This window comes from Leucopleurus acutus (genome assembly GCF_964270905.1).
Source record: "Leucopleurus acutus genome assembly, chromosome: 11".
Classification (NCBI taxonomy): Eukaryota; Metazoa; Chordata; class Mammalia; order Artiodactyla; family Delphinidae; genus Leucopleurus; species Leucopleurus acutus.
In genome coordinates this window covers 20,876,795-20,902,259 of record NC_139152.1, presented here as the reverse complement: position 1 = coordinate 20,902,259, position 25,465 = coordinate 20,876,795, and the positions used below count along the sequence as shown (strand labels likewise).

At 37.4% G+C, this 25,465-nt stretch overlaps 1 protein-coding gene across 2 annotated transcripts in view; it reads left to right on the top strand.

Annotated features, from left to right (window-relative positions):
- The first annotated feature begins 213 nt into the window (after nucleotides 1–213).
- KRAS (KRAS proto-oncogene, GTPase) overlaps nucleotides 214–25,465 on the top strand; it is a 39,060-nt gene continuing 13,808 nt past the window's right edge. For both annotated transcript variants that reach the window (XM_082851056.1, XM_082851055.1), the window contains exons 1-4: nucleotides 214–357; nucleotides 4,198–4,319; nucleotides 21,541–21,719; nucleotides 22,680–22,839. In XM_082851056.1, coding sequence (XP_082707182.1) covers nucleotides 4,209–4,319; nucleotides 21,541–21,719; nucleotides 22,680–22,839 — 450 coding nt within the window. In that variant the 5' untranslated portion in view covers nucleotides 214–357; nucleotides 4,198–4,208. The remainder of the gene's footprint in view (nucleotides 358–4,197; nucleotides 4,320–21,540; nucleotides 21,720–22,679; nucleotides 22,840–25,465) is intronic.

Sequence of the window (25,465 nt, the reverse complement as noted above, 5' to 3'; positions counted from 1 at the left end):
GCTCGCAGGCTCGCTCTTCCCTCTTCCCACACCGCCCTCAGCCGCTCCCTCCCCGCACTCTCGTCTGGAGAGGAATCGAGCACCGAGCGCATCGATAGCACTGCCCTCTGCGGCCGCCCGGCCCCGAACTCATCGGTGCTCTCGGAGCTCGATTTCCCTAGGCGGCGGCCGCGGCGGCGGAGGCACAGCGGCGGCGGTGGCGGCGGCGGCGGCGGCGGCGGCGGCGGCAGCGGTGGCGGCGGCGGCTCGGCCAGTACTCCCGGCCCCCGCCATTTCGGACGGGGAGAGAGCGCGGCGCAGGCACTGAAGGCGGCGGCGGGGGCCAGAGGCTCGGCGGCTCCCAGGTGCGGGAGAGAGGTACGGAGCGGACCACCCCTCCTGGCCCCTACCGGGGTCCCGACCCTCCTCTCCGGCGCCGGGTGGGGCCGGCGACGAGTGAATGAATTGAGGGTCCCCGGAGGAGCGGGGAGGGGGCGCGGGCGCGGGGCCCGGGCGGGCGGACGGGGTGGGGGGGGGTCTGCCGGGGTAGACGCGGGGACGCGGCGACGCGGGGAATGAGGAATGGGCGGTGCGGGGCTGAGGAGGGTGAGGCTGGAGGCGGCCGCCGCTGGTGCTGCTTCCTGGACGGGGAACCCCTTCCTTCCTACTCCCCGAGAGTCGCGGCTGGAGGCGGCCGGGGTGAAACTCGCGGGCCGGGCGGGCCGCCCCTCGGGGCGGTCGGGTGCGGTGGAGATTACTCCCGCTGCGCTCCAGCCTCCCCTCCCCCTCGCCGTCCTTCCCTCTCCCTGTCTCTCCCTTCGCTCCCGCACCTCTTCCTCCCTTCCCAGCACCCGGCTGCCTCGGTTACTGCCTTCTGTGCTGCATCTCGCATCTCTAGGACGAGGGTATAAACTTCTCCCTCGAGCGCGGACTGGACGGCTTGTGGTCCTTTTTTCAGTGTGTAGGGGGATATATGAGTAATAGGGGAGGTCGCGTTTTGGAAGCGCAGAGGAAAGTGCTTAGAGACCACTGTTTGAGGTTATTGTGTTTGGAAAAAAATGCATCTGCAGCCGAGTTCTTGACTGCTCCCCTCCCCCATGTATGGGCTGTGACATTGCTGTGGCCACAAAGGAGGAGGTGGAGGTAGAGATGGTGGTGGAAGAACAGGTGGCCAACACCCTACAACATAAAGCCTGTACTTAGTGAAAAAGAAAAAGTTAATCCCAGAAGGTCTGTTTTGCTTTGTCAAGTTAAAACACACGCAGCAAACCCGCAGAGCAGAAGCAGGGCTTTTTCCTTGCTAGTTGAGTGTAGACAGCAATAGCTAGAATTGTATTTGAAGTTTAATTTGCCTGTTGTTGTCCTTTCCACCATCTCTTCTGTATTACCCTTATGCGTACATATTTGACCCCCATCCCAGGAGTTATTACCGTACTCCTAAACGGCTGTCACACAATTTTTTTTTTTTAACTAACCTACCAGAGGAGTTAATTGTAGCAATCTGCCAGCCAACTGCCAGAAATACTCTTAGGCATGTGCATGTTGTAGTTGAAGTCCTCAAGTAGCCTTCTTAAATCTTGATATCCACCAAAATAAGGGGTTAAGAACAGAAAGGTATTTTCTAATTTTTTACACAATATACATGTTACATTTGTAATGGAAAAAATCATTCAAAAAGAAATCACAAAGGGAAAAAAGTCTGTTCATAATCATCTCAGAATCAACCTTGTGAGTGATGTCATTCTTAGGTGACTAAGGTCCAAAATGCTGACTCGGGCGTGTAATAGACTAGAGATGACAAATATGGTTGATAACAATACTGTTTACTTTAGACTGTATCCATCCACAGGCATTCTTGGTTTTAAGAGATAGTAGATGAAATGATAATTCATTTTGTTTTATGACAAAGTGAAAATTCTTTTCCTGAACAGACTGTCCTTTTCGCAGTTACACCGCTTGCTAGCTTTTGTAGCTTTGGGTGAGGGGGCTCCTTCTGGCCTATTGATCTTCTTTGGGAACCCAGTTCTCTCTAGTGGGTTTAAATGTTACTTGATTTTTGAAATCCAAGTCAAAGATTTTTTTCAGAAATAACCATTGTAAAGAAGTAGACCAGAAGGTGTGTGTCTTTCAGAATTCACACATGTATGTACAACTAAGCTCTAATCCAGTATTTGTCCACAGTCTCTCTTAGACTAGCAAACTTACTGGTCATAAGGATCTGGACCCCTTTACACACTTAAAAGTTATTGAAGATCCCAATTTGGAGTGTGTCAATATTTAGCACAATAGAAATTAAAATTGAGAATTAAAAAAATATTAATTCATTGAAAAAAAATAATAAGCCCATTACTTGGTAACGGAAGTAGAATTTTTAATGAAAAGTAACTTTTCCAAAACAAACACAAAAATTGTGAGAAGAGTGGCATTGTTTTGCACTTTTGCAAATCTCTAATTATATGGTTTAGTAGACAGCTGGATCCTCACATCTGCTTCTGTATTCAATCTGTTATCACACATCTGGAAAATTCTACTGTACACTTGTGAGCGAATAAGAGTGGAAAGGGTAAATCACATCATAGCATTATCGTGAAACCAGTTTTTGACCTCTTGGGCCCTCTCCCAAAGTCTTAGGAACCCTAATGGGTTCCTGGAACACATTTTGAGAGCTACTGTTCTGGGCTATCCAAATTTTATTGGAGGGGTGGGCTGGGCAGGGAACTAGAGGATACATTTTGGTGAGATTATCCTCACCTATCCCATTTGCTGTGGTCAATATTAGGAATGAGAAGGGGGAGCAAACAGGATGTAATACATGTTTGTGGTGGCCCTAGACAAGGCTAGGTGCCGCAGAGCAGGCCAGGGAGGAACTGTGATACGACAGTTGTCTGGCCTGTCTGCTCTCTGTGAGTAGGTTCAGGAATAGCGTGAAGAGGTAGTTAGTATGTTATCACTTGGAAAAACATATTACTTTTTGGGGGGTAGGGTGGTGAGGTGCCTATTGGGATAATTCTTGGTCTTCGGTAAATAGGATGCTGCGTGTATATAGTGTTTATATTACAATATCTGTACATTCATTAATTTTGAGCTACTTACCCTGTAATAAATTATTGTTCATTGACTGCCATTCTTTCTTCAGTTCACTACTTATTTGTAGTAATATCATGTAGTTATTGAGGGAAAGGAGATTAAAGTAAATAAATTCATTTTCATTTCAGAAAGTTTGAAACAGCTGACTAAAAAATTATTTTCTGTCTTGGCTCCGTTAACCTTACAAGTTGTCGATATTTATTGCTACTGTTGGGAGATGATGTATGAGAAGCAGAGAATAAAAGTCATGTGGATTACTGAGAAATACATCTTTTAAAAATTCTCTCATTAAAAGTGTGCTTGTCTTTAAATATTATATAATTATATTTTTCTTGTGCAAAGTGCTCTTTTTCAGCACTGATATAGCATTATAGATTGTGATTGATGATCACATCATCTGTACTGAATAGTTAGTTAAAAATTCTCGAAGTTCTCTTAGTTTTTACACCGTTATTTTCCCCAGCAGATAATGTACAGATTAAAATGTTACCAGGTATCGTCCTTATCTGCTTTGGCATCTCAGTTTTTATTTTCCCAGTGTACTATCCAGCTTTATTTGACAGTCCTCCCCCCACCCCCATCTGATTCTTGCTAACTGTCCAGGAGAACTACTATGATGATGCTTTTTAAAAGTTTTCTGTAGCTGTTGGCCCCAACAGAGGCACTCTGGCATATCCACTGTAACTCTTAGGGGCCCGAGTCGATGAGGAATACTGTGGCGATAGCTGTCAGCAAGTTTTGTGGGGGTGTGTCCTCAGGGTATAGAGCAGTGTGCTTGACACTTGTGCTGAGTGAAGTCATGGCCTGCTCCTTCGAGAGCCATTACCTGCTGCCGAAGAGCAGACGGGCTCTTGAGATGGAGCCACCTGAATCCAAGGTAAAAGAACTATGTACTCCGAATGAGTTTTTCTCAAATGCTGATGGAGGAGTTTGTCAACGAAGTACAATTCATTACCAATACACATCTGTAGTCATCCGGAGTTTTGTCATTGAATTTTGTGAGGTATTTTGAAATAATGTTCCATATAAAGGTGAACTTGTGTTAAGAGGTATTGATAGAGTGTTTGGGTTATATTAACCTCACGTGTGGCACACGTTCTAATTGAGTCACATTTCCATTTTTGTCATAAGGCCTGCTGAAAATGACTGAATATAAACTTGTGGTAGTTGGAGCTGGTGGCGTAGGCAAGAGTGCCTTGACGATACAGCTAATTCAGAATCACTTTGTGGATGAATATGATCCTACGATAGAGGTAAATCTTGTTTTCATATGCATATTGATTTGTGCAGGCCCATCCTTTGGGTACAAAAAAAGGTTTTTCTGATCATTTTCTGTGACTACTCATCACAAGGTAGTTATACTGATAATACTTTTATTAAGTTATCTAAAATGTACTTGGATTTCAAGGCATTACTCTGATATATGAGACACCAGCCTGTCTTCTTACAGGACAATAATACTATCTGTGACGTTCACTCCGTGTTAGTGTATGTGCATTTGGATTGGAAGTGTATTTCAGAGTTTTCTCACAGGGTGAAAATGTGAATTTACATCTTATCTGTAAGATGAGACATATCTAACAGTCTTTTTTTTTTTAATGTGCCTATTTTTATGGGGTTTTGGCATTTTTTTTGGTATTTTGATGTCACATATAGAGTTGATTTATACTGGTGAAGTGTAATCATTTGATGATTGAATTAAAAACACTGAATTAGTAGTATTTTCATGTTTTCTCTTCACATTGAAGTAGTGGAGAACCTACAACTACCTGATGCATTTTAGAAAGCTCATTCTTTGCGTTTATGTATATGTATATCAGGTGATATGTAAGAATACCATCACCAATCCTTACCTTTGCTTTACAGCCCTTTTTCAGTTTATTCAAGACAATGTTAGAATTGTTTTTTATTACAAATTGATTAATGAATAATTTTCAGACTTTTTCAGTTTAATAAAAATGTACCAAAGGAATGGCCAACAGCAAAATGATAGAATAAAGGCCTAGCAGAGACCTTGAGAGGTCACGTAGTATGTTTCCCACTGCCTTCTGGCAGCAGTATACTCATATGATCTCAAGCAGATAAGGATTTATTTAATCCCAAAGACCTGCAGGAGGGAATGGCACACAACTGTCCTTGTTAACTAATTTCCAGAATGTAATTATTAGCATATTTCATGCATAATCTGAATCTTCCTGTGAAGTTTAACATAATATCAGCTCATCTTTGAAATAGATTTATGTTATTAGATTATTTCTTAGACTTCTTTACCCCAGGGTAAGCGATCCTAATCCCTTAGCTTTTTTCTAGATCTGATATACCAGTTTTTTTAATCAGCTCTGAAAATTTTCCCATAACTTTCTCTGAGTCCCAAGCTGTAGGGTCTAGAATAGGTCAAAAATGCCCTGTTAAGGTATTGTGCTGTGTAATGTCTTTAAAAAACACCTTGACTGCACTTAGGTAGGTTCTGAGGGCATTGTTGGCCTTGGGAAGATGTTTATGCAGTGTAGAACTTTGAGGATTGACAAGGAAATGTTCATAAGGAAATGTCAAATATTTCTGGTACTGGAGGGAAAAAAATGAAGAAATAACCCTTATTTACAAAGATCTGATTTAAACATAGAAGCAGCTTTCATTTGGCTTCCAAGTTTAATAATTTGTATTAGTAAAAGGGAAGAATGTAACTGAAGTGGACCACCTATGTAATAGTCTCTCTGTATTTCCTCTTGGCAAGTCAATTCAATGCTAATGGTTTTGTTTATTTTTTACTTTGAGGAGGATTAAATAGTTCACCTATTTCTGAAGCCAAGGTTACTCGTCATACTCCACCATTTAAATTGGAAGTAAAAGGACATTTTAACAGAATTTAAGTTAAGCATGGCAGTTTTCCTGGGATTCTGGAATATGATTTTGATTTTAGCAGAAGTGCCCTCCATCTTTTCTGAAAATCTGAAGAATTCCATTACACACTGTTTCCTATCAGAGGTCAAGAATGATGTATAAGAATGTGATTTAAACAAAAAGGTTAGGAAACCTTTTGGTCAAAATTGTTAAAGTGCAATATAAATTTTAAAGAAATAAAGCTAAAAGTCAATCTTTTATTTTGGGGGAAGGTAAAAAAAAGTTTATAAACTCAGACCCATTAACTCTGATTATGATTTCTGCCAAACCAGAAACTTGACCCAGGGAAGCATTGATTACCTGTGAACTTTGAAACTGACATTCCGTCACTAGTGTAGCCACCTGGGAAATGGTTATCAGAGATTGTCTCTTATCTCCCAAGTTACAGTGAGTCTCTGAGGGAACTGACACATTGAATTCTTGGTGTAGTTCAACTAGAAGAAAAGCAAGAGAATTTAGTAGTTTATTTTCATAAGTGGTTAAACAAAAATACTGACATGGCGTTTTTGTAAAAAGTTGAAGGGTAGTGGGTATCACTACTGCTGTTAAGTTTCTGGTAGGTGAACAGTGTAGGTCAGAGAAAATAAGAGAGGTCATAGACTTTGCACATTTGGAGTTCTCATCAGTTTTTCTGCATTAAACAAATGGACAGAAGTTTAGGAGAAAATTTTAATTAACTAATACCATATTTTCTAGTGGTTTAGAATTTTCAGAGATTTATATTGGGTCGACCAAAAAGTTCGTTCGAGTTTTTCATGTTATGGAAAAACCCGAGTGAACTTTTTGGCCAACCCAAAACTGTGAGCCAGGTAAGGAAGGTGGTCATTGTTTCTTTCATTTTATCAATAAAAATGGTCTCTGAGAGGTTGTAACTTGCATAAGGATACTTAAGCTAGCAAGTGGTGGAATTTTAAGTTTTCTGAGACCAAGTTAAGTGGAATTTCCACTGCACCCTTGTATAGCTTTTTAAAAATGAAAAATTAGCCTTCAAGCTAAAAATGTTTAGTGTTGGAGGCTGATTCAGATTATTAATATATCAAAATTTGAACTTAGCCTACTATCTAATGGCATCTTAATAGCAGAGATATGATATAGAATTAGGTATGACACGTAGATGGAGCATGTTTATATTTGCACATGATGATCACCTTTACTTCTGTTCTGAAAAGATTTTACCTTTATCTTTTATGAAGCCCACTGAAGAGTTCCAAGAGAGAACGAAATACCTTGTTAGTGGTGCAGGATTATTAAAAACTCAGTCCCCAAACACAATACCAGGCTAGAAATAGTATATGTTTTTATAGTTTGGAGATCATGTTATTATAGAAACATGTTCTCTGAAATGTGTTTTCTAAGGTAAAATTTGGTGGAAGCAGAAAAATGGAAGTAGAGATCAGAACTGTCAGTTGGTCAGTTAGCAAATATCTAACAAGTATCTACTGGATACAATATAAAAATAGACATAGAAGTATTTTTTCCCAGTCTCCAATTCATTGACATCTGTATGCTTCTGTTAATGTGACATTTCTAATTCAGTCCAAGTATTCTGCCCTTCTTTGATGAAACAGTTTTCTAGTCAGGAAGAAAGAATGGAGTCCTAATTGGATTGATTTGTTCCATCTTTAGTGCTCTGAGCCGTGGAGTGTTTATTCACCAAGATGTATCAGTTTCTCTTTTAAAAATTTTTTCCTTGTTAATTATGGAATTGCTGATTAAGGTATTTAAATTATAGAGAGAAAATTTGTAATACGAAACCAGTATTGAAGAGTGGTGTAAGAAAAGCTCTGTTTAATATTGTAAGCTGTTATTTTTCTGTTTCTTTAGTTTTGTTTTTTAACATATGTATCAGTAGTTATTAACAAGGAATAGGTGGTGACTTTGCCCCTCGGGACATTTGGCTAAATCTGGAGATGTTTTTGGCTGTCACAGCTTGAAGAGGGGGCTGCTACTGGCCTCTAGTGGGCAGAGGCTGGGGTTCTGTTACTCCTCCCGCAGTGCACAGGAGGGCCCCCCAGCAAATAATCACGTGGTCCAGAATGTCAGCAGTGCTGAGGTTGAGACCCCAATACTATGCGTTACATATAGCTTTAAACGTCCTATAAATTGTGAGGCTCAAGTCCCTGAATATCGTTTATGTTAGATTTTTAAACATAATATAGATTTAAACCTTACATTTTCTAAACTAACAATGTGTTATATTAGCTTACACTAGTGTTCTGTTAAAACATTCTGTTTTTAAAACAAGGTACAACACAGCAATTTTGTACATCCATTTCTCTTCAAGACTGTGGCCACTCTTCTCCCCCCTTTCAAGTGAGTGCCCTCTACTGGTCAACTTATTCGCTTTTATAATAAAAAATGAAATCCTAAGTTTGGATATTTTTTCTTTTTAAACTGTGGGTATAATCAATTTATAACTGTATAAATTTTATTTAAAAGACTTATTTTGTATAACTAATGTTTTAACAATCTAAAGTGTCAAAAAAATCTAAAGTAACAGTTTTACTTTGCCAATGTTATTAAGATTACTGTGTGGACCAGTTAGGCCTAACTAATTAAATATATGGGTGAATATTTTTGACTAAGAAAGGAAATGTGGCAATGTAGGAGAAAATAGGGTGGTGCCCTTGTTAGCACTGCTTGAGGTCACTTTGTCTGAGGGAATGAGAAGGGGCACTGTGGCTCTGTGAATTTCTTTTCAGGTACGCAGGAGGTACCTTACAGAGTTCAGAACTTAGTGATGTTTTACATGGGGTGTTAGGAAGGGCCTATTCGAAAGTGGCAAATTGTGAAAGTTCACATTTTGTAAATTTTTATAGGACTGTAGAATAGTTGAGAACGCCTGATTTTTAGAATAAACTAACACAAAATTCAGGCACTGTATTTAGGTCAATTTAAGAATAAGTATTTACTTAATAATAACTATTTATTGAGCCCTGAATGTTGAAAATTATTGGACACATTTTATTCTAACTTGGGTTTTTATAAATACAAAGCTTTAAAAACATGCAAATGAAAGTTGGCAATGGAAATAAATTAAAGGAAAAGAAAACTTTATCCTTTATCGTTTGGCGTCTCTTAAGAGTCTGGTTTAAGCAATGCAACTAATTTCTTAATTCCATAAATGTTATTAGTGCCTACTCTGTACCATGCAGCCTTCCTACGGTCTAGAGATACACTGAGGAGCAAAAGGAACTGCATCACTGCCTTCATGGAGGTTATTAGTCTTAGATGTATTTGGAGAGCAGTGTTTCTAGACAGTGATCCTAATTATATATAACTTAATTTAGAGGCTTTATGCTTTAGGAGGGCGATAGATTTCTTATATCTCTTAACTATATTGTCTCATAGTGCCTAGGTTTATGGAACAGTTATATTATTGTGATCTTAATGTAATAAAATTAGAAATGGGTAGTAAAAACAAAATATTTGAGAGGATTAAGTAGGGCTATATTGCTTACCTTAGGTAATTTTTGAACTTTCTATTTTGAAAATTTCAAGCCTATGGAAAAGTAGTGAAAAATAGTACAGTGAATACCTCTTAACCTTTAAACTAGACATAGTTACTTTATGTGTGTGTGCCTGTGTATGTACACACACATACTTGAATACATATTATTTATTTTTGCTGCACTTTTTTAGAATAAGTTGCTCATGTTAGGACCCTTTACCTCTAAACGCAGGGGTCTGGCCAAATACAGCCTGTGTCTGTTTCTGTTAAGTTTTATTGGGGCACAGCTGTGCTTGAGTGTTTACATGTTGTCTATGGCTGCTTTTGCACTACAGTGGCAGAATTGAGTGGCTGCAACAGAGACCAAGTACCGTCTGTCCTTTACGGAACAAGTTTGCTGACCCTCTTCTAACAATAAGAATAATTCATTGTATAACTACAACGCAGTGACAAAATTTAGGAAATTCAACATTGATACAGTGTTTTATCTAACATATAGTCCATGTTCAAATTTTATCAGTTCCCAGGAGGTGCTCTCAGCAATTCTTTTTTTTTTTTTTTTCCTGATCCCAGGATCAAAAATCATGTGTCATGTCTCAAAATCTAGAACAGTTTCTCAGCTTTTCTTAGTCATTCGTGACAGTGGCACTTTTTGAAGAATTCAGGCCAGTTGTTTTGTAGAATGTCCTCTCCTTTAGTTTTGTCTGATTGTTTCCTCCTGGTCAGATTTGGATTAAACATTTTTGGTAGAAATACTATGTAAGTGATGTTATACCCTCCTTGGTGTATCACATCAGGAGGCACAAGATGCTGGCTTGTCCCATTATTGATGATGTTATGTTAACATTGGTTATTTGGTTAAGGTCATATCTATCAGTTGTCTCTCTGTAAAGGTATCTTTAGTTCTTTTATAATTAATGTGTACTCTGTGGGGAGATACTTTGAGACTATAAATATCCTGTTCTCCAACATATTTGCACCCAGTGGGATGTAGTAGCCACTGATAATTCTAACCAGAACAAACTACCACCATAGTGACTGCAAAGTGGTAGGTAATCTAACTCTGTCATTATTTCTACATTTATTATTTGACATCTACCATAAGTAAGGTTTCTCTCTTTTCTCTTCCCTCGCTTATTTATTTGGTTTGTCTTATTTGTATCCGTACAGACTCATGGATTCTTTTTTCATCTGATGTGTTAAAGTCTATTCTTGTCATTATTGATTTTGGTGCTCAAATATATTTTTGATTTGGCCAGTGGAATCCCTTTCAAGCTGGCCTCTGTATCTTTTGACACATCCCCATCAGTTTTTGAGCTCTTTCTTACTTTCTGGCACAGTGTATTCCAGGTTCCCTTTGTTCTTTCCCTGTCCCTACCCTGGATTCAGCCATTTGTCCAGAGAGCCCTAATTCCTTTTACTAGGGAATGATATTTAGAAATTAAGTCCTGGATGTTAGGTGGTGTCGCTACTGGAGTGTCACTGCTTCTAGACCCTTTTCAACAGACAGAGCTAAGCAGTAGATTTTATTTAAAAATCATTAGTTCATTCTTCCTCCATGTCTTCTTTCTCCCATGATGAGTACACTGGTTCTACCTTGTGTAAGTTTTAATGTTAAACATTAGACAGCTATTGAAATAAAAATGATAATGTCAATCAACACAGATTGAATAATTTAACATTAGGTTAGCTTTTTTATTTGTGGAATTGGGATTAAATATTTTTCTCCATTGAGAGAAAAGTAGGGATCCTTTTCATTTTCAAAGTATTCTTTTTTTTTTGGCGGTACGCGGGCCTCTCACTGTTCTGGCCTCTTCCGTTGTGGAGCACAGGCTCTGGACGCGCAGGCTCAGCGGCTGTGGCTCACGGTCCCAGCTGCTCCGCGGCATGCGGGATCTTCCCAGACCGGGGCACGAACCCATGTACCCTGCATCGGCAGGCGGACTCTCAACCACTGCACCACCAGGGAAGCCCTCAAAGTATTCTTAAACCATTTGGGAAAAGATTGAGCTGTTTAGCTACATAAAGACGAAAACACCTTTAACAAAAATCCAAGACAAATGGAAACCTGGGAAAACTACTTGCATCATCTGTCAATCAGGAAGCTCTCCTGTATTTGAATTAGAAAAAAGCAAACATCCAAATAGGAAAAAAAAGGCATATAAATAGCCAACCTATCCACACTCACACAAAAAGTGCTGTCGAAACATATTAAAAGATACTTCATTAATGTAGAAATGCAAGTTCAAACAATAAATAACATCTTTTATTTTCACGTTGGCTAAGATTAAAATGATAACAGGCTTGGAAAGGCATGGAAAATGTGTACTCTTTATGCTGTAGTGAGAGTATACCTTCTTATAAACTTTCTGGAGGTCATCAGTTTGGCAGTATTTATCAAAATGGAAACTACATGTTCTTTGACCAATTGAATCCACTTACAGAAATTTATCTGAAAGATTCAGTTGGATAAGTGTTTAAGATGTATACCCAGGAGTATTATTGCAGTGTTGTTTATAATTTTTAAAAGTGGAAATAATCTACACATCTACCAGTAGGGAATAGGTGAGGTAAGTTATGGTATCTTTGTACAAATTATATTATACAGTTTTCAGAAAGGATTAGGTAGATCTATATGTACTGACATTGAAAAACTGTCCATTATGTAAGAGAAGCTGTATCGTAGCACTTTGTGTAGAGTATGAGTCTGTTTATTTAAAAACAATGTGAATATGTACTAAAATATGGTAGGACGTATGCCAAACTCTATAGTGTTTTTTTGTTTGTTTGTTTTTCGGTACGCGGGCCTCTCACTGTTGTGGCCTCTCCCGTTGCGGAGCACAGGCTCTGGACGCGCAGGCTCAGCGGCCATGACTCACGGGCCCAGCCGCTCCGCGGCATGTGGGATCTTCCCGGACCGGGGCACGAACCCGCGTCCCCTGCATCGGCAGGCGGACTCTCAACCACTGTGCCACCAAAGAAGCCCTGTAGTGTTTTTGTTTTTTAAAAAATGAGCATATACTGTTTGAGAGGGAAAAATAAATCCTAATTTTTGAGGGAGAGAAGTCACTAGAGTATTAGATACCATCAGATTACTTCATATTTACTTTCTTCCTCCCTTTTTAAAACCTCAACAAATTGGAATACAGATGTATTACAGATAAAGAGGTACAGTTAAAGGAATTGGTATTAGGCCAATTAAAGAACAGCTGAGAGAGATAATAATTCAAAATATGAAAATTATATTGACATCTGTAATTATTAAGATTGGATCCATGATTGATCCAGCCTCACATTCTGACCTTGGCATCAAGTGATAATTTATGGGAGAATGCCACATGACTACAACAGGTTACAGATGTAGGCTTATAATATCCTTATTTTCAAAATCTGTTATGCAGATTTTCTTTGAGTTTATTCAGAGCTTATCTCTTGGACATAGTACACATTTTATTCTCTCTAGTCCTAAGCTAAGATTCAACATTCTTATAATTTCAAATGTCCATTATTTAGTAAAGAAGTCTTTGTTTTCTTTATCTTTACTTCTAATGAATGTCTTAACCAAAAATTCCGTCATGAGACAGAAGGTGTCAAGCTCTTTTAACACCCTTACTCCCTAATCAGTACAGAAATCCTTCATAAACCTCAGAGTTTTACTCTTTTTCCCTGGAGCTTGTCCAGCTCCATTATATTTATTTTGAAGTACAGTGAGTGGTTTTGGAAAAAGTAGTCCAAATGTAGATGTCCAGTGATTCTTATAAGGGCAAGATACTGCTGTTGCTATACAGTTCCTAGTAGCCAGTGGCCTGCCCCCTACCCTTTGGGCCTGTAATAGCATGTACAATGTAAAATATGAAATAACACAGTTAACTTTTTAGAGCACTTTTTCCTGGTCTTTAATCCTAACCTGTATACAAAGTCCTCTTCATTATTATTTACCCACTTTTACAGCAAAAGAAACAATAGCTTAGAGTAGACTAGAGGTTAAGTAGTTTGCCCATACTCACACCGCAAGTAAGTGGGGTTCTGCAGGTGACATAGATTGAAGATTCAGGAGTGTATCTTTAGCCTAGATTTCGGCCCTGAGCATCAGCCCTATATATCAAAGCTGCCTGCAGGTCATAGCACCAGAGCAACCCACGAACATATGGAATTCAGCATGCCCCAAATTGAACTCATTTTCCTGTCCCCTTCCCATTATGTTCCCATCTCTAAACAATAAGCTCTGCCATTTAAAAAAATTGAGATATAATTCACATAACATAAAATTCATCCTCTAAAGTGTACAGTTAGGTAGGTTTTAGTATATTCACAAAGTTATGCAACCATCACCCCATCTAATTCTGTCACATTTTTATCACCCCATAACAATTAGCAGTCACTCCCCAATCCCTTCTGCCAGCCCCTGGCAGCCATTAATCTACTTTCTGTCTCTGTGGATTTGCCTGTTCTGAATATTTCATGTAATTGAAATCATATAATATGTGGCCTTTTGTGTCTGGCTTCTTTCATGTAGGATAATATTTTCAAGGTTCATCTATGTTGTCACATGTTTAAATACTTCATTCCTTTTTATGGCTGAATAATACTCTCTTGTATGGATATTTGTTTATGTATTCATCAGTTGATGGGCATTTGGATTGTTTCCTCTTTTTGGCCATTTTGAATGATGCTGCTGTAAACATTGCTGTAAGTGATGTATGAGGGTTGTTCTGTCAGTTTTACCCGTTAAGTATTTCTCAAAACTGTTTAATCTTCTCCATCTTACTGCTTTTGCTGCCTTAGTTCAGGTTCTGTCATTTATTTATTTTATTTTTGGCTGCGTGGGATCTTCCTTGCTGCGCATGGGCTTTCTCTACTTTCGGCGAGCGGGCGCTGCTCTTTGTTGCAGTGCGCGGACTTCTCATTGTGGTGGCTTCTCTTGTTGCGGAGCACGGGCTCTAGGTGCGCGGGCTTCAGTAGTTGTGGCTCATGGGCTTTAGAGCGCAGGCTCAGTAGTTGTGGCGCACGGGCTTAGAGGCTCCGAGGCATGTGGGATCTTCCTGGACCAGGGCTCGAACCCATGTCCCCTGCATTGGCAGGCAGGTTCTTAACCACTGTGCCACCAGGGCCAGGTTCTGTAATTTCTTGTAAAAGTTTCCTAAACTCATCTCCCAGCCTCCAGTCTGGTCTCATTTGTCATAATAATGCTAACAGTGGACATTGTTGATCTGATCGTCCCTCCTACTTAAAAATCTTTTAGTGATTTAGTATAAGATGAAGTTCAGAACTTCTTAAGATGGCATGTTAGACCCTCCATAAGCTGGCCTCTGCTTGATGGTGCAGTTTCAGTTCTACTTACCTATAATCCCTGTAAGCTAAAATTGTGTTGAACTTCTTGGTTCCATGTATTCAACATGCTGTTTCCTGGTTTTGTGCATTCTCTTTGCTCCTTCCTGCCTGGAGTGGCCCTCCTGTCTTTCTTAATTCATACAAGCAAAGTTGATGTCTTCTCCTGTTTGTCACCATTGTACTTTGTTCTCCATAAGGTGTTGCATTTATTTCATTGTGTTTAAATTACTTGTTTACATTCATATCTCTTCCACCAGACCTAGCTCTTTGAGGTTAGAAACTATAATGCCTGGCACAGTATATGACATCCAGAAGATTTTTACTAAGTGTTCCTGTGATGCAAGGGAGAATAGAGTAGGTAGGTGGGAATGAACTAACAAATAAGCCTGTGCTTATATATCCCCAATTCCTTGTTTCTTCCCTATTATAATTCTAACATACTGGGCTATTGTACATGTTTTTAGCTGTCTTTGAGAACTAGCTGTGTACAACAACTTTTGACGGTTTGTAACCAATAGTGTAACACATCATTCTGTGATAGATTCAAATAATCTTTTAGAAGAGTAACAAAATACTTGAGCATTAAGAGGGTAAAAGTAAGTTTTTTCCTATAGGTGTTATTTAGCAGGACGTGAAAAATACTTACAATAACACATTAAGAAAATCTTACAAACATTTCAGAAGTAAATCCTCAAATAATACTTCAGCTGACATTTCCAGCAGTCCTGTTCATATTTACAAGAGCATCTGATGGAATCAGCAGCATGAAGATGGATATTAAATGGGATAAGGCTTGTAATATGCTTATCACAATATCCAGCATATAAATAAGGGCTCAGTAAATGTTGGCTGTCATAATTACTATTAATAGTAATATGGTTACTTTTAGTAAAAGGTCCTAATTTCTTTAGTTTTTTGTTTGTTTGTTTGTTTGTTTTACTATACTATGTCTTACCATGACAGGATTAACTTTAACTGCCTGAGTTGGAAAACTATATTGAATATGTTGACATATGAACATACTGAGTAACTTGGTTACTGTTAATTATAATAGAAAAATGACAAAATGATGTCCTGGTCAGTGAGTGTATCTCATTCTCGAAAGATATAGTCTTAACTTTCGAAGTCCTCCATTGGGTCTGCAGATGAGTTTCTGTACATAAAACAACACTTGAAGGCATGTTAATAAATTGGAAAACACTTAAAAAATTAAGCCGGTACAAAAAAGACAAAAATTCCAAATGGGCAAAGGACACAGGTAATGGGAATAAATATGAAAAAGAAAAACTATGTAACATTACTAGTCCTCAAAGAAATAGATATTAAAACAATAGGGTTTTTGGTCTAACAAGCTGACAAAAATAAAAATATGAAACCTATTGTTGAGTGAGTGGTGATGGAATGGGTACACCTTTAATGCCGTATGGAAAAGTGATACCATAAGCGTCATGTGCGCCCCAAACCAGGTTTTCCCTGTCTTAACATTCTGCCACATTTGCTTTAGATCCTTTTTTCTTTTTCAAGATATAAAACTTAATACAGTTAAAGGCCTCCGTGTTTTCTGTAAGCTTATTCTCTTCCCTCCCCAAAATGTTTAAAAATCTCTATATATTTTGTTTATATTTTGACATTAATAGTAATTAAAATTTTTAATATTATATAAAACTTGCTTGGATACATTTATTAAAATACTCTTAATGTATAATTTAAAATTTACAGCTTCATTGTTTTAATATAATTTATAATATCTTACACTTGTGTTTATTTTTACAGTGTCTGCATATATTTACATTGAATGGGTTTATTCATTTCTTCAACAGACAGTACTGATTACCTGCTGTGTTTAAGACTGACACACAGGGTGCATAGTGGTGAGCAAAACAGATGTGAGCCCTACCATCATGGAGTTTAAAGCCAAGTAGGGGGTATAGACTTGAACAATTACACATAAATACATAGTTACAAATTATAATAGGATCACCAGCTGCTATGTGGAGAACAGACTAGGAAGCAGTTGCAGGAGATTGCATGAGACAGTCACATTGGACTAGGGTGATGGTGGTGAGTGCTTGGATTTGGAGTATATTTTGAAAATAGATAAACGGCATAAGATTGTGGGTATTAAGCACCTATGTAATTTTTTTTTTATGGTATGATGATTTAGGATGCCATGTTAAGTATATCTCCATTTTAGCTATCGTTTTAAAAAAATAAACCATAGTTTCTTAGCATCTCTTACCAGAAGTGGCATTACTGAGTCAAAGGCTATGAACATTGGTATGGCTCTTGATAAGTAATGTACTTGCTTTCCAAAAGGATTGTACCTGTTACTGTATCACCAGAAATGCTTGACTTCTATGTTTAACTTTTGCCAGCATAGTGTATTTCATTTAGAAAAGTTTTTTTTTTTTGCGGTACGCGGGCCTCTCACTGCTGTGGCCTCTCCTGTTGTGGAGCACAGGCTCCGGACGCGCAGGCTCAGCGGCCGTGGCTCCGCGGCACGTGGGATCTTCCTGGACAGGGGCACGAACCCGTGTTCCCTGCATCGGCAGGCGGACTCTCAACCACTGCGCCACCAGGGAAGCCCTAGAAAAGTTTTGGGTTTTTTTTTCCTACTACTTCAGTAAATTAAAATAGTACTTTAGTTGGGAGTAAGGGGAAATCTATGGAATAACTTTCCTTCATTTAATATTTTATTATGTTGAGTTAGTTTTTAAGTGGCTTTCTTTTATCCTAGTTTCCACAGGATGTTAGTAACCTATGTATCTGATCTAAAAGTGTATTCTGTTTGAAAGGCTGGAAATAATACTAATTAAAAATGTAAAGTCTTGATTCTTTTCTTGCTGTCTTTAACTAGTTTCATTGTGGAATTTATGTGGTTTTAAACTGGTTAGGCTTTGATAACCTGTACTTTCTCAGTGATGATTTTTTTTTTAATATAAAAGGAATATTATATGTTGAGAGTACTTTAGATTTGTGGTAAGGTATTAGCTTAGAGCAGGGGTTGGCAAAATGTAAAGGGTCAATTGGGTCTTTGTCACATAATCTTTGTTCTTGTTGTTTCTTAAACAACCATTTAAAAACTGTTCTTGGCTCATAGACCATACAAAAACAGGTGGGCAGGATTTGGCCTGTGGGCCACAGTTTGCTGTACCCTTATTTAGGCTCTCATGTTGGGAAAGATTCTACATTGATGCATACATTTTTTTCTACTTCCGTATACTTTTTTTCTTCTGGCTAAACAAAATCTTTAGTACTTACATATCATTTTTGTTGTGCTTGCTGTCTGCTTTGTCTTAAAACCTGTCATTTCTTTTCAGATCAGATCTCACCATTTAACACTTTTGTTCTTAAGTTTTTATCAAGTTGCACTGCCTTTTTATATAGCTCAGTGACTAATTATGCTTCTAGGGATGACTGTAGTTAAAATTGGGGGCTTCCCTGGTGGCGCAATGGTTAAGAATCTGCCTGCCAATGCGGGGGACATGGGTTCGAGCCCTGGTCCTGGAAGATCCCACATGCCATGGAGCAACTAAGCCCGTGCGCCACAACTACTGAGCCTGTGCTCTAGAGCCCGTGAGCCACAGCTACTGAAGCCCGTGAGCCACAGCTACTGAAGCCCGTGCACCTAGAGCCCGTGCTCCACAACAAGAGAAGCCACTGCAATGAGAAGTGCGTGCACCACAACGAAGAGCAGCCCCTGCTCGCCATAACTAGAGGAAAGCCTGTGCACAGCAACAGAGACCCAGTACAGCCAACAATAAATAAATAAAATAAATAAATTTATTTTAAAAAAAAAAGAAATGCAAATAAATAAAATTAACTTGGGAAATACTGAATTTTTAACCTAAACTTGTTATTTGTAATCAGCATATTCTTCCTCATTGTTTATAGGCACGTTGTAGATTACGTTTTTTCAATAACAGAACGTGACTCAGAATTTTGCTTTCAATATCTTTGGGGTTTAGAAGGGAAAAGTTAATAGGAATGAATAGGGACTTCTTTCCCAGTTTTCAGTCCCTTTGATGGAGTGTTCATCATGGGAACATGCTATGAAATGCATGCAGAAACTACTAATATTTCACAGTGTATACTTTTGAAACCCAAAGTGTTTGAAAATTTTTTAAATGGGAGTTCACTGAGGTATACATCTTAGAGGCGATACCTGTGGGCACATGTGCGTAATCCTCCAGCCACACCTTAGGTATAGATTTGTGTGGCTCCAGAAGCTAGTCTTTAATTTCATTGCTGATAGAAAATTTTAAAGATTAAAGAAACCATTAACCATAAGGTTAACTTCAGCTAGTACTGGTAAGTGAAGAATGCAAGGTGACAGCAGTAGGTGAGGAAAAGTCTTTCGTCTGTTTCACATGTGCCGTAGCCACACCTGGGTAATGAATGGACTGACTCCAAGAAACTGTACTTTGCTCTCAATTCCTGCTCTTTCATTCTACTCCAAAAACAATGGTTTTCAATTTATAATATACAGGAGTTCTTTCAAGGATCAATAGTTAATTAAAGGAATAGGCTAAAATAAAATGTCAACCAAATGTTCAAATCTTTAGTCAAGAGCTTCTTGTTTAGAAAATTAAATATCCATCCTTTTTTTTCTGACTGTTGAAATAATTGGTTTTTATTATAGAAAATTTGGAAAATACAGTTTACTTTAAACGATAAGCATGAGATCATTCTAATATGGTAATCTTTCACACTTTTTAAAATTAAAAGGCAAAGAAAGAAATACATTTAAAATAATATCTATTACCACAAAAAACGGTAAACAAGAGCTCAGTTATTTCTTAGATTAATTATCTCCATCAGAGACATACCCTTTGTTAACATTTTGATGTACATACCACCACAAGTTTTTTAATATATGTACATACAAGATACATTTATACAGATGTGCAGAGATATTTTATTGGGATCATGCTACATGTGTATCTTTGTATTCTCCTTATGCTGTGAACAGTTTTCAAACACTTTTCCAAAAACATGATTTTCCATGACCATTTTTTTAATGATAGATTGGTCCGTGAAGTAATTCATGAACTAAGGGTGGAACAATAAGAAACAGTGTCCTTGGGCTTATACTTTATACCCATTATTAGCCCTGCCTCTGACTCCATGACTTCACCTTGCACCAGCCCTTTTCCTTATTTTTTGAAGCCTATTTTGGCAGACAGTATGTGAAATCTTTTAGGCGTGAGTATTAATCAAAAGTCAGAGGAAAATAAGATTTTCATTTCAAGATTCAGTTATGTCACCTACCTTCTTTCCTTTACACCATCTTGGAGTTGCATGGTCTCTAAGATATCCATCTCTTTCTCTCTCCTTCAACCACTCCCTCTCTTTTTACTAGAGATCTCACAGAATTTGCAGACAGAACAATCATTCTCTTTAGCATTATCATAGTATCTATCTGGCTGTTAAATATTGTTCCTAGGACTGCAGAAATGGATTAAATAAGGGCATTAAAATTCTCTGTATTGACCATTCTCTTATGTATTCCTTTGACTATAAATAAAATAGATTCATGACACTTTCGTAAGTTGCTTGATTTTTCTTGCCACCTAAATCATCCAGAATAATAGGAGTTGGTAGAGCTATCCCATTTTGTAAAAATTATTTTTCTTTACAGAGAATTTGGGTCTTTTTGTTATTAATCTATGCACTTGCATTGTTGAATCTCTGTGTAACACCTTTTTAAAAAAAAAAAAAAACCTTTTTTTAAACTGTGGTAAGATACACATAAAATTTATCATTGCCTTTTTTTTTTTTTTTTGCGGTACGCGGGCCTCTCACTGTTGTGGCCTCTCCCGTTGCGGAGCACAGGCTCTGGACGCGCAGGCTCAGTGGCCATGGCTCACGGGCCCAGCCGCTCCGCGGCATGTGGGATCTTCCCGGACTGGGGCACGAACCCGTGTCCCCTGCATCGGCAGGCGGACTCCCAACCACTGCGCCACCAGGGAAGCCCTATCATTGCCATTTTTAAGTGTACAGTTTAGTGGCATTAAGTAAGTTCACAATATTGGACAACCATTAGTTCTGTCTGTTTCCAGAACTTTTTCATCATCCCAAACTGAAACTCTGTGTCCATTAAACAACAATTCTCCAACTCCCCTCTCCTCAGCCCCAGGTAACCGCTATTTTATTTTTTGTCTCGGTGACTTTACCTATTCTAGGTATCTCAGTGTAAGTGGAATCACAGAATGTTTGTCTTGTTGTGTCAGACTTATTTCACTTAGCATAATGTTTTCAAGGTTCATCCATGTTGTGGACTGTATCATTTCATTCCTTTTTATGGCTGAACAATATTCTACTCCGTGTGTGCGTGCCCCCCCCCCCATTTTGTTTATCCATTCATCTGTTTAATGAACACTTGGGTTGCTTCTACGTTTTAGCTATTATAAATAATGGTTCTCTGACCATTGGCATACAAGTGTCTGAGTTTCTGCTTTCGGTTTATATACCTAGGAATGGAATTGCTGGATCCAGTTTCCTCTGCACCCTCACTGGCACTTGTTATTTTCCTTTTTAAAAAAAAATAGTCAACCTAATGGGGGTGAAGTGGTAGCTCATTGTGGTTTTGATTTGCAATTTCTGAATGATGTTGAGCATCTTTTCATGTGCTTATTGGCCATTTGTGTATTTTCTTTGGAGACCTGTCTATTCTTGTACTTTGTCCAATTTTGAATTGGGTTGTTTTTTGGTTCTTAAGTTGTGTCTAACACCTTTTTAGAAGTAAAAGGTGCACCGTAATAATCCAGACTGTGTTTCTCCCTTCTCAGGATTCCTACAGAAAACAAGTAGTAATTGATGGAGAAACCTGTCTCTTGGATATTCTCGACACAGCAGGTCAAGAGGAGTACAGTGCAATGAGGGACCAGTACATGAGGACTGGGGAGGGCTTTCTTTGTGTATTTGCCATAAATAATACTAAATCATTTGAAGATATTCACCATTATAGGTGGGTTTAAGTTGAATAAAATAAGTTGACATTGAGGAGTAATTGTATCTTCCATTTATTGAGTCTTTGCTAACTGCCATGCACAAATTTGCACAAATTAAATTTTAAAATAATTTTTGTTAGGTAGGTAATATCCCTGATTTACAAGTGAAATTCTTAAGGATTAGAGCAGTTGAGCAACTTGTTCCAGATCACCTAGTAGTAGTGCTAGAATTGGAAGGTAGGCCTGGTTGAGAAACAAGGCTTTAAGCTAGATCCATCATAAAAATGAAAACCATGAACGAAAATGTGAAAAGGCAATTGAGATGGCACCACGCAAATAGCCTTAAAAATAACTCTGTGTAGTGTAGAATTTCTTGGAATCAGATAAATGTTGGCCTTAGATAATTAAGGAAAAAACACAACTCTGAAGTTAACAAGATTGAAGTATTAGAGCAATACAGTTTTTAAAGAATCTCGACAAATTTGCATAAAAGCGACTACTTTTATTAAAATGTTCCTATAGAAATCAAAATCTTTCCACTTGGTGCTCTCTAAGAATGAAGGTAAAGCATTATGTTAATGTTGTAACTCATATTTTTATAAAAACATTATATGTGTACATTTAACAACGTATATAGTATATGTTTCTAAGATTATAATTTTAAAAATTAGTCCTCGCACTTTTTTGGCCTAGAATTTTTCAATATTTCTGTTTTATTGTAACCTACCTGCATATGAACCTACTAGATTGTAGTTTTACTATATTTCTAGGTATTTGATCTTTTAAGACACATAGAAGTTCTCTGTTTGGGATAGAGAAAAATAACTAGGAGGAGGAGAAAGGAAAATTTGGTGTAATGGGAACTAGGAATTACATTAAAAGTCTTTTAACCATATTTTATGAGACAAAGTTATAAATAGTTTTTGAAAGATTTTTGTTACTAATTCCTCTGATGTAACTTTTTTTTTCCTCCCCAGAGAACAAATAAAAAGAGTTAAAGACTCTGAAGATGTACCTATGGTTCTAGTAGGAAATAAATGTGATTTGCCTTCTAGAACAGTAGACACAAAACAGGCTCAGGACTTAGCAAGAAGTTATGGAATTCCTTTTATTGAAACATCTGCAAAGACAAGACAGGTAAGTAAAATTGTAATAAATACAAATCTATTCTCTCAAACTATATCAAGTGATTTTAATCATTAATCACTATTTACTAATATATATTCTAATAATGTCATTTTGGGAGCAGGAGGGCATGAATATTAATAAATGTACATACCTGATAGCATAACTTATATATCAGTTGATGTAATTTATCAATTTTCTTCCATTATAGTAAAATAGGAAATGTAACAATATTTACTTGGTAAATGTTCTTTTAAGGATATGAGAGGGCAGCACTTCTTATTCCAGTGTCCTGTTATCTTTGGCTTTTTTCTACGTTGAACAGTTCAGCACATGTTATAGTCAGGATTCGAGAAACGTGGGAATTTTATTTTTTACTGTTTTATTTATAAAGTCAAAGAACAGGGAAACAAATTTTGAGTTTCCTATTTTTGAAGTGCTTTTAAGAGTATTATGTCATATGTTTCTAGATTAAATTTTGTTGTATTTGAAGAATTTTACTTAGGTAGAATTTTTTTTTAAAGGATATATTTTTCAGGAAAGCTTTTATTAAAGCAAGAGAATATTTAGAAAGTAAATAGAAATTCTCAGTTATTCATTTACTGTGTTCTGAGAAAAAAATAACACCAGATTGATCCTGAATTTTGTTTCAGAAACTATTTTAAAAGTAACTTTTTCTCTAGGTAAAATAAAATAATTGATATTATTTAGCCTTATTTGTATGAAATAAGAGTTTAACATATAGAAAAAATGAATTCCTAGAAAGGAAGATAAAAGGTTATGATGGAATATTAATATGTTCCATACAAGATGAACATTTGTTTGGGGCCTTGTCTGGTTATTTGTACCTATGAGCCCAGAAAACCAATTTCATGGAATTTAACTTTATAATGCTAGAAGTTAAGAAGAGTGATGAACAAGTTATTACATGGTTAAACTTATAAAAACACCTTCTAGACCTTTCACTGAATTTTGTAAAGGGGTAAAAATTTAAAAGTAAACCATCATTCAGCTAGTATATATGTCTATTTCCCTAGTGGAAGATCATACATACCGCTTTCTGGTTGGACAAATTTGGTACACAGTGAAAAAAACAATGAATTCTGTTTTAAGTCTTTGTTTTGGGATTAAAAGCTGAATTAGAATAGTTTTTGACCATAATACAGATGATCTTATTCTAAAACCTGATTTATAAGTTAAAGAAATACTTGGTGTATACATTACTTCACTTTACTTTGGAGGAATTAAGATTTCATTCATATCATTCCCAGGTCCCAAAGACTGGGAAGAGGTTTGGTTTATGTCTTCTTTGTTGGTCTTCTCTGACCGTACTCCTTGATTTCCCTTGGGAGGTACTCAGAAAACATGATTATAACTTTTTTTTCCCATTTTTGTATGAAACATTTTCAGATATAAAATTGAAGGAATTTTATTGAAAACATTTGCAAACCTACTACCTAGATTATACTATTAACAGTTTATTAACTTGTATTAGTTGTAACTTTTAAGTATACATTTTAGACTAGTGGACACATTAGTTTACACTGTACAAAGAAAAGAAAAACTCTAAGACTTTGCCTGATGTTGTAAAGGGTTGCAAATAAAGCAGTGCTTCTCATACTTTAATATGCACAAGAATCAACTGGGCTTCTTACTCAAATCCAGATTCTAATTCTGAATTAGAATTAGGGTCTAGGTTGGAACCTGTGATTCTGCATTTTTACAAGCTCTCGGGTGATGCTGACTTTGGTACATGGACCACATTTGGAGTAGAAAGGTAATAAAGGACAGTAAGAGGAAGTCTTGTTATTTCTGCAGTGTTGCCCTCCACTCTTATTTGATAAGAGCCTAAAATAATAGCTCTGTCTTCTTTCCTTGTTGTATGGTTACTATCTCAGAAGTACTGTTGATTCTTAAGTGTTTGACATTAATGCTTTAATATACCACAGCATTCATAACTAATCTAGAAAACTACCTAGTTCCCTTTTAAATAGATTTTTAGGTTTTATACTGGTTTGGGGGGGGCGGTTGGGGGGTGTTGGATAGGGAAGGGGATGTAGTGTGTGTGATACCAAATGGATTAACCTAAATTTGCTTTGTAGACATTTTTATGGATCATCCAGAAAAAATATACAGTGATATAATATAAAGGAATACTTGTACTTTATTTCTTAACCTTCTAGCACTCAGCTTTTCTTATATTTATGTCCTGTTTTATTGATATCGTTATGTAATTTATGTTGCTAAACTATAACTTAGACATTTAGTTTCCTAGATACTTGATTTCTCTTTATTACATGGACTTGTTGATTTGCCTTTCAAAAGTTTATTCATCTTTCTCTGTTGAAATTAATTTGACATTTGCATGCTTTTAGAAGACTTTAAAGAATTATTCCAAGTAACTGAGAAAATGAAATATGTAAATTTTCATAACTTTTAATTTACCTCCAGTTTTTGTGAAAATTTGAAGCCCTATTTTCTGCAGAGTGTTTTGTTACTCATCTGCTATTACTTATTTATTATTTGAACAAAATGAATATGCATATCCTTGTTGTATTTTATCAGCAGCTACTCGCTTCATGCCCTAAGTTTTGGTCTTGAGCACGAACCTAAAACACAAACAACAAAAATTATATTC